The sequence below is a fragment of the Oreochromis aureus genome, linkage group 4 (genome assembly GCF_013358895.1).
Source record: "Oreochromis aureus strain Israel breed Guangdong linkage group 4, ZZ_aureus, whole genome shotgun sequence".
NCBI classification, from domain to species: Eukaryota; Metazoa; Chordata; class Actinopteri; order Cichliformes; family Cichlidae; genus Oreochromis; species Oreochromis aureus.
This window is the reverse complement of record NC_052945.1, coordinates 1433781-1448747: the sequence shown is the minus strand read 5'-3', so window position 1 is coordinate 1448747 and position 14967 is coordinate 1433781. Positions and strand designations below refer to the sequence as shown.

Sequence of the window (14967 nt, the reverse complement as noted above, 5' to 3'; positions counted from 1 at the left end):
ACTTTGTGCTACAGTTTTTTTTGTATGAAAAGTGCTTTATAAATAAAGATTGATTGATTGATTGAATGCTCAAAAGACATTTCAGTCCCACAGGATTAACATATTATACTTCTCTTATATTTGCTAGTCACACAAATTGGAAAGTGAAGCTAAAATCTCAGCACACTGATAAGAACCACTGCCCAAAAACTTTATGTCATAATGAATGTAATTCATTTTGATTGTCAAAGTGTACACAGAATATAATTACCACATAATTCATTCAACCTCACCTCAATCAATCAATCAATTTATTTATAAGCACATTTAAACAACACTCTGGGGTGGAAAAAGCTGACTTTTACAACAGAATTTATTTGTTTCTCAAATAAAATGCTGCCTTCAAAGAAAACTCCCAGAGTATTTGGTGCTCCGGTCTAGACACTAGAATACCATGATCCACTGTATCAAATGCGCCATTTCGGTCCAAAAGCAATAAATTAGCAGACTTCCAGAGTCAGCAATTAATAAAAGATCATTAAAACCTTTTAAATGCACAGTGTCAGTGCTATGTAGTGCTTTGAAACCAGACTGAAGTGTTTCAGAGATGCAGAAATGCCTGGCTAAGAAATTCAGTTCAAATGACAAATTGTTACTTGAATTATAAAGATAAACATACATTTAAAAAATGATAACAACAACCGCTTATGTGACTCCGAGGTCACTAAAATCAATATTGAATCGGTGTGTAACTTTGCCAAAACAATGTGGGACTCTGTAGTTTTCTCTGGTCCCCTCCCCAATCAGACCAGGAGTGACATGTTTAGCCGCATGTTCTCCTTAAATTGCTGGCTGTCTGAGTGGTGTCCCAGAAACGATGTGGGCTTCATAGATAATTGGCAAACCTTCTGGAGGAAACCTGGTCTTGTTAGGAGAGACGGCATCCATCCCACTTTGGATGGAGCAGCTCTCATTTCTAGAAATATGGACCAATTTATTAAACCCCCCAAAATATGACTATCCAGAGTTGGGACCAGGAAGCAGAGTTGCAGTCTTACACGCCTCTCTGCAGCTTCTCTCCTCCTGCTACCCCCCCAAAAACCCATCTCCATTGAGACTGTGTCAGCTCCCAAACAGACAAAAAACAAACTAAAAACCAGCAACAAACAACTTAAACATAAAAAATCACAAAGAAAGAACAATACAGTATCCACATCTGAACCAAAGAGTAAAACAATGAAATGTGGATTATTAAATATTAGGTCTCTCTCCTCCAAGTCTCTGTTAGTACATGACTTAATAATTGATCAACAAATCGATTTACTCTGCCTTACAGAAACCTGGTTGCAGCAGGATGATTATGTTAGTTTAAATGAATCAACACCCCCGAGTCATTCTAACTACCAGAAATCTCGAAGCACAGGCCGAGGGGGCAGTGTGGCAGCAATTTTTCACACCAGCCTATTAATTAACGAAAGACCCAGACAGACTTTTAATTCATTTGAAAGCCTGATGCTTAGCCTCGTCCACCCCAGCTGTAAAACTCAGAAACCAGTCTTACTTGTTATTATCTATCGTCCACCTGGGCCTTACACAGAGTTTCTACCACTTTATTAACAGTCTAAATAACACTGCATTTAATCGGTTATTAGACTCAGTTGGCATGTCTCAAAATTTAAAAGAACCAAGATGAGGCTGTCATTTTTAGCATCTACATGGATTTTAAAATCACCCACAATAATAGTTTTTTCTTCTTTATCAAACATAAAAGCTTCTTTAAGCTAAAATGATGTCATTTTCTCTCATTATTTTGAGAATCTTTTTCTTTTTCCTTTTTTTGTTTTTGCATAACGAGAGCAGACTGTGTGAAGTGAACATGCTCCCTGGCGGGTTTTCTTTCTGACTCCTCCTCTTCCTGATCAGCCTACAGCAGCTTTCTGATTCTTAGTTTCATTTCTTCACTAGGTCCATATCAGAGCTCAGCTACACAAATTAATTTATATAAGTTTATTTTTTTAAAACATATTTCCACAGTTAGAAGTGAGTCATGAACATGAGTGATTTCTGAATCTGATGTCAGTTAAACACAGAGGCCGTGTGGATTTATTCTAAGCTCAGAATAAATGGTGCATCAGCCCAACTGGGGGACTCTCTAACTGGTGGGGAGGCTGTTACATCTTCGCAGGTGGTCTCCTCTCTACAGGAGCTCACTTTGCAGGTGGGGGAGAGATATAGGAGAGGTAGAGAATGAACTCAACCTGGGTGTCTATTGTCTTGTGTAGTTTGGGAGATGATTGGATGATGGGGTGGGTGCAGTTTTCTCTGCGGTGGAGTCGGGTGGGCTGCCCCAGACTCTGCGGGGCTGGGCGGTGCTGCTGCTGTGGGCCCCGATCCGGATGGGCCTGGGCCCCCTTGCCCTGGTGGGTTCCAGAGTTGGGGGTGCTTACTGGGGTCAGCGGGGGAGCTGGCCCCAGGGAGGGGCCACTTGCCCCTCCCTTTCTTCCCTCCCCATCCTCAGCTGCCTCCCTCTTCCCGCTCTACCACACCCACCCACACACACAGGGCTTGGGGTGCAGATGTGTCACCAGGGTGCAGGGGAGGCACTCCCCCCCCCTCTGTCCCCTTCTGGCCACCTGTGCCTCAATTTTATTCTGCAACCTAGACATCCACATTACTCACACTCTCACATAACACATACATATAGGGCCTTGGGGGTGGGCACGTTTTACAGCATCCAGAGGATGGTCGGTGTATTCCAACCCACCTCTGGCGCTGGTGCCCTACCCTCAATTTTAATGCATATAGACACTGAGGGTTTTCGGGAGGAGCCGTGCTGCTCTCTGGCAGGAAGCACCATGCCCTCCTGTGTTTTAAATGCACTTTAGAACAGCACACAGCAACACTACATATGAGCGGGCGGAGGGAGGTTTGGGGTCTTCACTCACCCCGGTTCTGTTAGCCGTCAGGGCTGGGGGGCTGGGGGGCTGGGAGGAGCTGCTGGCCGTCAGATTGGGGTCTGGGATGCGGGGCCTCCCTGCTACTGCAGATGGGGGGGCGGTCCGCTTGCCTCCACCCCAGAGAGAAGGGTTACACCTCCTGGGTCTAGGTGCGGCTTGCCCCTCTGGGGCGGGGTACCTGGACCTGGGATACAGAGTATGTTTGGGGAGTGTGATTGTCTGTGCAGTGTCTATTTGTGTCTGTCTACATGTTGGGTAAGTGCCGAGTATTTGGTTGTGTATATGGGGGTGGGAATGCACGTTTGAGTCTGTGTGCGTCTGTTTGTCTGTGTCTATATGTCAGGTTGGGCCTTAGACTCTACCTCTCTGGGAACATCTCAGGCCCTCCAAAGTACGGAGGCCTATCTCCCCTCACCACACTCCCTGCCGGTGGCTGATGCCCTCAGATGTTGTTGTGCTGGTGGTTCTTGTCAACTGGGGCTGGGCACTCATGTATGTACCGGCTCACTCCTGGTGGCCGATTGGCGGGGCCTGGTACCTGTGGCCCGGCTGGGCCCCTTCCGGGGTGGGGTGCCCTCAGGCCTCTGGCCTCTGGGCCTGAAGCTCGGTCCTCTCTGGCGCGGCCGGCTGCAGCGGAGCCAGCGGCACGCCACTGCAACCCCTCCGGCCTCTGCTCTGTGGCTGCTGGGTGACATCTCGTTTGGGGGTCTACTCAGCTCTTCCCAGGAGGGTGGCATGGTTCCCCCCCTTTGGTGGTCCTCCTTGGGTCCTCATACTCTGGGGCCTCTGGATGTCTGGGGCCTGGATCTCCTCCATAGCTGCTTCATGCCCTGGGGGACGGGGCTATGGCTCCCCACACTCCCTAGCAGATCGTTACATGGAGAAACCTTTGGAATACAAGCATGCTTATCCACACAGGTGTGCACACGGGTGTTCACAGACACAAACTACACCTTTCTTGGCTGCTACCTCAAAGCACATTGTGCGCTGTCGATCTTGCGTGCTGCACAACAACATTTAATATTTAGTATCTACTGTTATCTACTGTTAGCTAGTTTATTGTGATGGTGCTGTATTTATTATGTAGCTGTTTGTTTGTTTGTTTGTTTGTTTGTTTGTTTGTTTGTTTGTTTGTTTGTTTGTTTGTTTGTTTGTTTGTTGTATCTTCTGTTTTTTTTCTCCATACAGGTGATCCAGGTGTTTTGTTTGTTTTCTTTCTTTCTTCTCCCTTTCTCGCCATCTCTTCTCCCCTCAATTTTCTTTCTCTCCTCTCTTTCTTTCATTCTTTCTCCCTGTCCTATCTCCCAGTCATGTCTGTCCCGACTGTAACAACTGAAAATAAAATAAATACATAATTATAATAAAGGTCAATCAAATGGACCAATATGGCAAGGCCATGATGATCCAGTTGGTAAAGTAAATCCGCTTGGCATCTCTCTTGGCCTTAAGACAACAATTCTGATGGCTAAAGATCCAAACGGGACAGGGGGGAAAAAAAAAAAAAAGAATAAAATCTTGAGGCTCCATCCTTCTGTGTGACTCTGGACTAATGCAGCTTCAGACCCACAGTGGGCCTGAACTGGGAGGCTAAACTGGAGCTAACTGATTAAAAACAGCATCCTGCACATGTGAATTTAGTTACTACTTACACAATTAAATCAGACTAAAGCTAACTTATATTTTTATGATTATTATTGTTTAATTCCCCTTTAAAATTTAATTAATTTAACGATAAGCTTGGTATTTTTATTTGCTACAAGTGAGAATTTGAATTTTCAAAGGGGGGGGACTGCAGTGAAAATAAAATGTGGCATTTTAAGTTCCTGTGCATTCATCAGTGTTTTAACAGAGGGGGTTAAATTCTGTATTTGTACCTCTGCATGCTGCATGTTGCATGAAACAGAAACTTGCGGTTAAGATGCCTGAGACGAGCTTTTGCAGCTCACCCCAGGGTGATAAATATCAGGCTTCTCGTACAGGAAGAGTTGTGTAAAGCCCCTCCTCCTCAGCCTTTTTGGATTCACCGCCTGTTTGCAGTTTGCCTTCTTGCTGTGCAGACTCTGATCTGTGTTTGAAGATATGATTAAAACTCAGAAAGACTCCTGCTTCCTTTTGGAGTCAGACTCAAGTGGTCACTAGGAGAGTTTCATTTTTCAGTGAGTCATAAAAGACTCAATGAAAACATGGCTTCCACATTAATTTAACTGAAACTCTGAGCAGAGCCTGCTCTGAACTAGGTCAAGTGTTCAGTATAGGTTACCATGGTGATCTGATCAATTAAAAGACATCCAGCTTTGTGACACTGACAACTCTGACTTTAATCAGTGTTAACCCATAAACCCAGCTTCATGGTACAGCCCTCAGGGCAGCAGCTTCAACTGTTTAACCACAGAGCACATACAGGGCTCGTCCCCGAGAGGAAGGCAGGCTAATTCAGATTCAGCAGTAAAAACAGTCTAGAATGAGAGAGGAGGACCTGAAACACAGGACCAAAATCAGAGGAAGATTATTCTCTCCATTATTCTTTATGGTTATTTATGAACTTTTCCTGTCATCATGTTGTCTTGATAAGCTGCTTGTCTCAGTCCTCAGGTGTGCGCTGAGGGGGCGCAGAGATGTTTAGACAGGAAATGTAAGGCACACTTTACAAAGGTTACAGGCGGTGAAATGCAGCTGTGATGTTTTGCATCTGTAGGAGCACAACACTCATGAAAGAGGAAGTACTGCACGCTTGTGAAGCAGAGCATAAAAAGAATGAAGAGAAGTGGGGGGAAAAGTGAAGAAACTGACGTGTTGAAAACACATGACATATACTGGCATAAAAACAAAGGTGCTGGTGCAATCCAACTGCCCGTTTAATGCCTTCTAAGGACAGGACAGGCATTTTAAAGACGACCAGAACTGAGTGGTGCTGGATACAATGAAGACCCACAGCCTGGTGTACATCAACATCCACACTGCATGAAAAATAAATAATATTCCACACCCTGAGGCTTGCAAACACACTGAATGCCGAGTCCTTCTCCAAGTGTGGAAACACAGTTACACACATCACAAACACGTGGCTGCAAACCATGGTGTTTCATTGCTTAAAGAACAAGCTGTGTGAAAATTGGACTCATACCCATACAACCTCACCCTGTGGTTACAAAGCAAGTGGCACCACAGGAAATGACAGCTACACAGTTCTTTCAGTTTTACACACAGACCTGCAGAGCAGAGCACATTTGTGAAGAAGAAAAAACTGGCTGGGTCACAAACAGGGCGTGTTAAACCGTCCTGAACAGCGGCATGCTAATCTGGCACACAGCAAAGACCACATGTCAGCAGGAAGAGATCGTAATCTGTACAGTTAGCCAGGGTTAATACAGAGACACTGTTTCAAATGACTTCCCAACATTTTGTGAGTATGGAGTAATCTGTGCTTAACACATAACAGAGAAAGAGAAGGAAGTAGGTAACACAATCACTGACTCACAAACATCCAAACAAAGGCTTCAGGCATCTGTTTTGCTGCCTCGTGACCTGAATGCGTGAATTCTGCTGTCTACCGAAACCTCCTGAAGGAGAATATCTGGCCATCAGTTCGTGTCCTCACTCAGATGCGCACTTCTTGACACACCTCTGAAAAGCAAAATGAGCAGCCTAGTCAAAATCCAGACTGAATCTGACTGAGATGTTGTGTCATGACTAAAAAGGCGGTTCATGCTGGAAAACCCTCCAATGTGGTTGAATTACAACAATTTGTTAAAGATGAGTGGGCCAGAAATCATCCACATTCCTGTAAAAGACTCCAGGTAGCCAATTAATGCAAATGCTTGAATGCAGTTGTTGCTGCTAAGAGAGGCCCAACCAGTTATTGTGTTTAGGAGGCAATCACTTTTTCACACAGGGTCATGTAGGTTTGCTTTATTTTCCCCTTCATTTGGAAGCTGCATTTTGTGTTTACTTGTGTTATCTTCGTCTAATATTTTAATTTGTTTGATGATCTGAAACATGTAAGTGTGACAAACATACAAAAAAACCCAGGAAATCAGCAAGGGTGCAAATACTTTTTCACACCAGTGTAAGTCCTCGTGTTTTTAAATCAGATATTGGTCTTTGCATGTGAAATGTTTTTCATATTGTGAAACGTGCTGCAAAACAAACTAGGCTGTTATCTAAAGGCTGCATGAAAATACTCTGCAGTTTAGGTTTGCAGTACTGTGATGGATTTAAAATAAAGAGCAGTATGTGATTGGTGCACAGAGGTTATCGTGTTCACGGTCAAAGTTAGGGTTCATCAAGTGTAGCATGATGAGTTTGGCATGGGGTGCTGTAGCTCAACAGGTAAAGCAGGTCACCAAAAAATGACTTCCAAGTCTCTGTTAGTACATGACTTAATAATTGATCAACAAATCGATTTACTCTGCCTTACAGAAACCTGGTTGCAGCAGGATGATTATGTTGGTTTAAATGAATCAACACCCCCGAGTCATTCTAACTACCAGAAACCTCGAAGCACAGGCCGAGGGGGCGGTGTGGCAGCAATTTTTCACTCCAGCCTATTAATCAACCAAAGACCAAGACAGACTTTTAATTCATTTGAAAGCCTCTTACTCATCCGTATCCACCCTAGCTGTAAAACTCAAAAAACCTTTTGTTGTTGTTGTTGTTGTTGTTTGTAAAATCACACTGTATCATTTTCCGACATATGGCACAGAAACTTAATATTTTCAGTATTTCCTGAAAACTGAGGGAAAATATATACATTTCAAATCACATTTAAATTTACAATAAAGGATTACATGGCAGTGAGTAATAGATTTCATCACAGTAGACGTCGTTCTAAAAGTGCTGTAACTAAGTTTAAGGATACAATTCCTCCATTGATATTCGATGCCATGCACCATCACAGGGCAGGGAAGCTACCTGAACTCTACCCCCACAGAGGTCGATTATCTTGTTAATAGTTCAACATCTACACTGCATACGACTCTGGACACTTTAGCTCCTCTGAAGAACAAAAGCCTCAAATCAGAAGTACTTGACTCCCTGGTGTAACCCTCAAGGACACACCTTGAATCAGAAAAACTACAAGCTGGAGCAGAAATGATGTCTCACTAATTCAAAAGATCTTTAAATAGCCTGGATAAAACATTTGTGGATCGATATTAAAGCCCTCTGTAACCATCTCGTAACACGTAACATATATACAGATACTTTCAATACTACTGATATTTTTTAGACTCTTTTTCTCCATCTATTTTCTTCTGCTTGTCCAGGGCCACGTCACAGGAGCATAAGCCTAAGCAGAGGAGTCCAGACATCCCTCTCCCTAGGCACCTCCTTCAGCTTATCCTTGGGAACACGAGGACATTTCCAGGCCAGCCAAGAGACATAATCTCTCAAGCGTGTCCTGGGTCTGCCCTGGGGCCTCCTTCCAGTGGGACATGCCTAGAACATCTCACACAGGAGACACCAGGAGGCATCCTTATCAGATGCCCGAACCACATCACTGGCTCCTTTCAATAGTGAGGAGTATCTCACCCGATTTCTCGAAGGGAGAGACCAGCCACCCACTGGAGAAAGCTCATTTCCACCCTTTGTATCCATGATGTAATTCTTATACTTTTGGTAACTACCCATACGTGAGGATCACGTAGATCGACCAGTAAATTTTGACCTCCGCTTCTGCATCAGCTCTCTCTTCACCACGACAGACTGGTAAATCGTCAGCATGTCTCCGTCTGTCCAGTCCAAAAATAACTTTTGTCCAACAGGCAAAATTCCAACATACAGGCAGCATCATACCCATCCCACCACCTCTCACCAAGGGCAACTCCAGACTGGGATAATTCAGATCAATTTTATTTATACAGCTCCAAATCACAACAACAGCTGCCACAATACAAAGAAAAAAGAGAAAAACCCAACAATCATATGACCCCCTATGAGCAAGCACTTTGGCGACAGTGGGAAGGAAAAACTCCCTTTTAACAGGAAGAACCCTCCGACAGAACCAGGCTCAGGGAGGGGCGGGGCCATCTGCTGCGACTGGTTGGGGTGAGAGAAGGAAGACAGGATAAAGACATGCTGTGGAAGAGAGACAGAGATTAATAACAGATATGATTCGATGCAGAGAGGTCTATTAACACATAGTGAGTGAATTAGAAACACCCAGTGCATCATGGGAATCCCCCAGCAGACTACACCTACTGCAGCATAACTAAGGGAGGATTCAGGGTCACCTGGTCCAGCCCTAACTATATGCTTTAGCAAAAAGGAAAGTTTGAAGCCTAATCTTGAAAGTAGAGATAGTGTCTGTCTCCTGAATCCAAACTGGAAGCTGGTTCCACAGAAGAGGGGCCTGAAAACTGAAGGCTCTGCCTCCCATTCTACTTTTAAATACTCTAGGAACAACAAGTAGGCCTGCAGTGTGAGGCGAAGTGCTCTAATGGGTGATATGGTACTACAAGGTCATTAAGATAAGATGGGGCCTGATTATTTAAGACCTTGTATGTGAGGAGCAGGATTTTGAATTCTGGATTTAACAGGAAGCCAATGAAGGGAAGCCAAAACAGGAGAAATCTGCTCTCTCTTTCTAGTGTCACGGTCCGGGGTCGGTTCGACCCAGCATTTTGAGTTCCTTATGTTTTGGTTTTGAATGATTGTTCTTTATGTTTTCTCTGGTGCTTTGTTGATTTTTATTATGGATCGGTGTTTCAGTTATTCTGGTATGTTTCTGCATTATGACTTAGGTTCGGGTTGTATTTTGTTATTATTGCCGGTGTGGTGCAGCGTCAAGTCTGCCTCTGTCTAGTCCATGTCTTAAGTGTGTTCTGTTTCCTGTTTTACTTTGAAGGTTCATGTCCCTGTCTGATGTCAGTGTTCCGGCTTTGCTCTCCCTGTCTCGTTAGGTCTTATTCCTCCCAGCTGTGTTCTCCTTCTGTCTCTAATTCCTTGATGACTCCCTCTGTGTATTTAGCCCTGTGTTTTCCTGTGCTCACTGTCGCGTCGTCCCTCAAGCTGTGTGTTTCCTTGTGTGCCTCCCCGTCAAATGTAAGTTTATATTTCCCAGTTTAGTTTTGTGTGCTTTCTCCCTGCCAGCAATAAAGCTGAGTTTTGAGTTCATCCTTTGAGTTTGAGTGTCTGCACCTTGGGTCCTACTCCTGCCTGCCACACAGCGTTTCATGACATCTAGTCCCTGTCAGGACTCTTGCTGCAGCATTTTGGATTAGCTGAAGGCTTTTCAGGGAGTTTTTAGGACATCCTGATAATAATGAATTACAGTAGTCCAGCCTGGAAGTAATAAATGCATGAACTAGTTTTTCAGCGTCACTCTGAGACAGGATATTTCTAACTTTAGAGATGTTGCACAAATGGAAGAAAGCAGTCTTACATATTTGTTTAATATGTGAATTGAAGGACATGTCCTGGTCAAAAATGACTCCGTTAATCCAAAATACTGCAGCAAGACTACTCACAGGAACTAGGAAGAAAGAGCAGATTCCGCCTGCATTTCCCTCTCTTCATTGGCTCCCTGTTAAATCCAGAATTGAATTTGAAAACATCCACATCATATATAACACCTTGAATAACCAGGCCCCATCTTATCTTAAAGACCTCATAAGTAGGGCTGTCAATGTCGACACATTAACGTGTCATCATGATTAACGCGATTAAAAATTTTTAACGCATTTAACCCATCTGGAGCACGGACAACAAACTTTGGACAAACTGCCTGAAATGCGTTGACATTTCAGGGATTTTGAGTCATTCTGCGCTCTGGATGGGTTAATCGTGATGACAGACTAATCTGCGTTAACGCATTAAAATTGACAACCCTACTCATAACATTTGATCACCCCACTAGAGCACTTCACTCTCCGACTGACCTCAGTTTTTAGGCCCCTCTTCTTTGGAACCAGCTTCCAGTTTGGATTAGGAAGACAGACTTCTCTACTTTTAAGATTAGGCTTCAAACTTTTTTTGATAAAGCATATAGTTACGGCTGGATCAGGTGACCCTGCTTCAATAATGCTGCAAAAGATCTGGGCTGCTGGGGGATTCCCCTGATGGACTGGACTGAGCACTTCTTCTTCTCTCACCTTTCTCACTCACTATGTGTTAATAGACCTCTCTGCATTGAATCATACCTGTTATTAACCTCTGTCTCTCTTCCACAGCATGTCTTTATCCTGTCTTCCTTCTCTCACCCCAACCAGTCACAGCAGATGGCCCCGCCCCTCCCTGAGCCTGGTTCTGCCGGAGGTTTCTTCCTGTTAAAAGGGAGTTTTTCCTTCCCACTGTCGCCAAAGTGCTTGCTCATAGGGGGTCATATGATTGTTGGGTTTTTCTCTTTTTTCTTTGTCTTGTGGAAGCTGTTGTTGTGATTTGGTGCTTTATAAATAAAAATGAAATAAATTGATTATGGAACTTTTTATATATTTTTTCTTTTCTTGTTAAACTTTAGTGCCCATTAACAACAAATACATTAGAACTAACTAAAGTTTATAAAATGCTTATATTAAAACAGAAAATGTAGCATTTAGTTACCAAAGGCAGCGTAATGGTTTGTTCTTCTTTCTCTTGTCAAAGACATTAGCTCCATTCCTCTATGCGCTCTGAACTGGACAAGCTAAACGTCTGGTTGTAGGTAAATAGCTGGCTCAACTTAAATTTATCTGTTAATTCAATGTCAGTTATCTAGCATCAGAGATTTTAAGAACATGGTATTACTTACTGTATAACTACTAATTTTATAACTAATTCAGTTATAAAATGTTAGGCGACCAATAGAAAATGTGCTAATTCAACATTAATCAAGTTGACGTTTTTACAGTGTGGGTAATCCTGCTGCACAAAAAAAATACTTCCTCTATCCCGCTGTGGCTAAACGGTCAAAATGCCAGGTTCAGCATCCTGGAAAGTTTTCATTCCAGACTGCCCTTTCGATACTCAAACATGATTTTACTGTAAGAGAGGGAGCTTCCCCGATTCCTTCAGTCGTCAAACTTTGGTTCTATCGTTTGCTGCGCACGGATATTTTGGTTTCTGGTTTCTGAGTAGTTGGCTCATTGGCAAACAGACGATAGTCGAACGTCATTAAGGGGAGGACACGGCACACTGCTGAATATAAAGATGGCAAACTATTCAACGACAACGCATCGACATCAACGACACACTGCCGTTACAAAGGACAAAGATGGGCGGTACGTACATTTTACATTTCATACAGGTTGTAAGTAAACCAGCAGAGCATTTCTGTTCTTTCTTATTATGTTTTCATGTGTTATTAACAGCGGTGCTAACAACATAAACGTCTCATCTGTAACAGAGAAAAGCTACACTTACACAGTATAACACTCCCTGTGTTTAGTCTACGAGCTCGCTGGTTTTTAAAATAGTTTCTAGTCATCAGACGTCTCATTCATTACCTCAAAGGTCACTCGGCTGTTTAATCGTCTTCATTTGTTGCTTCTTTCCTTTAATTTAATATTTGTAATAATGTCTTGATTACTTGTGTAAGTGTGTAACATGTAGAGATTTGTCTTTTTTTCTAAATTGAATCCTGAACAGTTCTCAGTTAATCTGACGACATGAAATAATAGAAAGGTTGTTATTTGCAGTCAGTGCTGAGTGAGGCTCACATGATCACTCCTGGCACCCTAAAATCAGCCACTCGATAACTTTATCATCTATAAAATAGTAATGTTATTACATTTAATATCATTTTGACTAAATTGATTTTTTAAATAATTGTGGCAAAGTTCTGCTGAGCAGCATGACAGGAAGGCTTCAGGTGGTGACTGCTCCAGATTTGTATTTTTAGCCATTTAAGTCAGAAAATGTAGAACTGCTGGATCTGTTGAAATATACAGTGTGTACCATAATATAATTAATAATTGAAGATACACATTTGGGGTTTTAACATATTTAACAATTCTCTTTATAGGGTCCCAGGGGAGTAAACCAGAAGGTAGGACAAAAGTCTTATAAAGGTCCTATAAGTGACATTAGCATAAAAAGCAGCTTTCTAGGCTAAATCTTCGATGCATTAATATACCTGCTTTTAATTAAACACTTGCCCTTCACCAGACCGACGATTACTGCAATACATAATGAAACAGCAAAGTTACTTTATGAAGTAAAATTTCTGAAAATGAAAACATTCAACTGTACAAATGGTCAACAGACATGCTGCTATCATATTTATCTGAAGTGTTTCTGAACTTTGAATTTTACATATATAGAGATCAGTGAGACACCATAAAACTAAGATGGGAAAGTGTGGGAGTAAAATGGGACTCACTGTGGTTTAAATGAAAACTAATGAGTCTATAATGCTGATAATTAAGATAATAAAAACAGCTGCTAATTAATTTCTTTGTAATGCAAAGTCAGTAAAACAACTGCAAGCTGGGAACAGTTGAAGCGTCATTCAAACATCAGCTGTTGTTCAGACTGAGTGCTGCAGCGCTGATATGTAATTGTAATTATAATGAAGCATGTAATCTAAATTCTCCAACAGCGCCAGAGGAGCTCAGGATCATGCTCATTGGAAAGACTGGAGCTGGGAAAACTTCAATCATGAACACGTTCCTGGGAAAAGCTGCTGTGACGAAGAACTCGTTTGCCTCAGATGAAGCGCCGTGCACAACCGAGACGGCGCCGTTTGGAAACCAAAGACTGGTTTTAGCTGATACTCTCGGCCTGTGCCACACCAGCAAATCTAAGGAGGAGGTGCTGAGTAAGCTCATTGCATCCACCTTTCAGTTTGATTCTGAGCAGGGGCCTCACGTGTTCCTGTACGTGCACAGATGGGAGGACGGTTTTACGACACATGATGTGGAACGAGTGAAAGTCCTGAGGAGGATCTTTGGTAAAGAGGCCATGCGTTATTTCTTCCTCCTGATCACACATATCGATGGAGATCTGTCTGGTGGGCAGAAAAACCAGATAAGGAAGTTTATTAAGAAAGTGGGATTTAAAACACAGAAATACTGTGTTATTAACAACAGAGGTAATGAAAACCGAAAAACAAAAGAACAAAAGGAGCTGGTGAAGGAAATCAATGAAATGGTAGAAAATAACAAGCTAAGGAACTACACCAAGGAAATGTTTGAACATGCACAGGAAGTCTTAAGGAACCAAATCCAAAAGTCAAAAACTCAGAGGCAGATGGGTGCTGGAGACCAACATGTGGCCACTGTCGCTAAAGCCCTGTTGTCTCCTGTGCTGCCCGCGGACTTTGTTACCGTAGTCCTACAAGCAAATGTCTGGCTGGCAACAAAGTTTGACAACTGTCTCACGTAATAACAAAAAGCAGGGAAGTCGAGACCTTAAGCCTTCAGACTGTAGCAACAAACCCATTAGAAACGATCCACATTTATTGTGCTGTAATAAAACAGCAGCTGATCCAGAGTACTATAAAAGAGTGAAATATTCAACTATTTTTACTGCACTTTATTAATCTGATACCTTCAGCTTCTCTGCAGACCGCAATCAATAGTACAACCAATGCATCACCATGCTTTAGAGGAAAGACATTTCCACGCTTGCTCCGTCTGTGCCAACTCCACCTTTATCATTTTTCTGTAAACACTTATGTAATTTTTTTTTAAAAGTGATCTTTGTGTTTGGTAATGCCACATTCTTCTCCTCGTGTGTTCTTTCTGATTCAGTAAAGTTAAAATGCTAATGTATCAATCAGTGTGTGAAATTAATCAGACATTAACAGCAAAATCAGCAAATAAAAGATGATTCAAACAAAACGGTTGATTTTCTGACATGACTCAGCTGTGATGTGACGGGAAGATTTTAACAAAACAAAAAACAAATTTACAAAACTTGGAAAGAAGAAAATATCAAATGCAGCAATAAAAATAATAAAAATAAAACTGTACAACAAAAGATTATTCTGATTTCTTTATAGGCCTCCATTTGCAAGAGCTAACAAGAGTACTTTGACAAATTGGCAAAAAAAAAACAGAGACTCAAAAAAGAAGCCCAACAGCATTATAAGACTCACCACAGGACTAAAGAATGA

The 14967-nt window shown here is 42.4% G+C and overlaps 1 protein-coding gene across 2 annotated transcripts; it reads left to right on the top strand.

Moving 5' to 3' along the window:
- Positions 1–12052: 12052 nt before the first annotated feature.
- On the top strand, positions 12053–14692 carry LOC116313204 (GTPase IMAP family member 4-like). Of its 2 annotated transcripts, XM_031730816.1 has the most exons (3): positions 12053–12130; positions 12874–12897; positions 13450–14692. In XM_031730816.1, the coding sequence occupies exons 1-3, from the start codon at positions 12124–12126 to the stop codon at positions 14232–14234; spliced, it is 816 nt and encodes a 271-aa protein (XP_031586676.1). In that variant the 5' UTR covers positions 12053–12123; the 3' UTR covers positions 14235–14692. The 2 variants fall into 2 exon arrangements, with proteins under 2 accessions (XP_031586676.1, XP_039467251.1); XM_039611317.1 differs by lacking the exon at positions 12874–12897.
- Positions 14693–14967: the final 275 nt, after the last annotated feature.

Bases quoted from the DNA above. Each gene is read 5' to 3' on its own strand.
- LOC116313204 (XM_031730816.1), top strand. The intron at 12,898-13,449 runs GTAGGACAAAAG...ATTCTCCAACAG, and splicing joins CCAGGGGAGTAAACCAGAAG to CGCCAGAGGAGCTCAGGATC.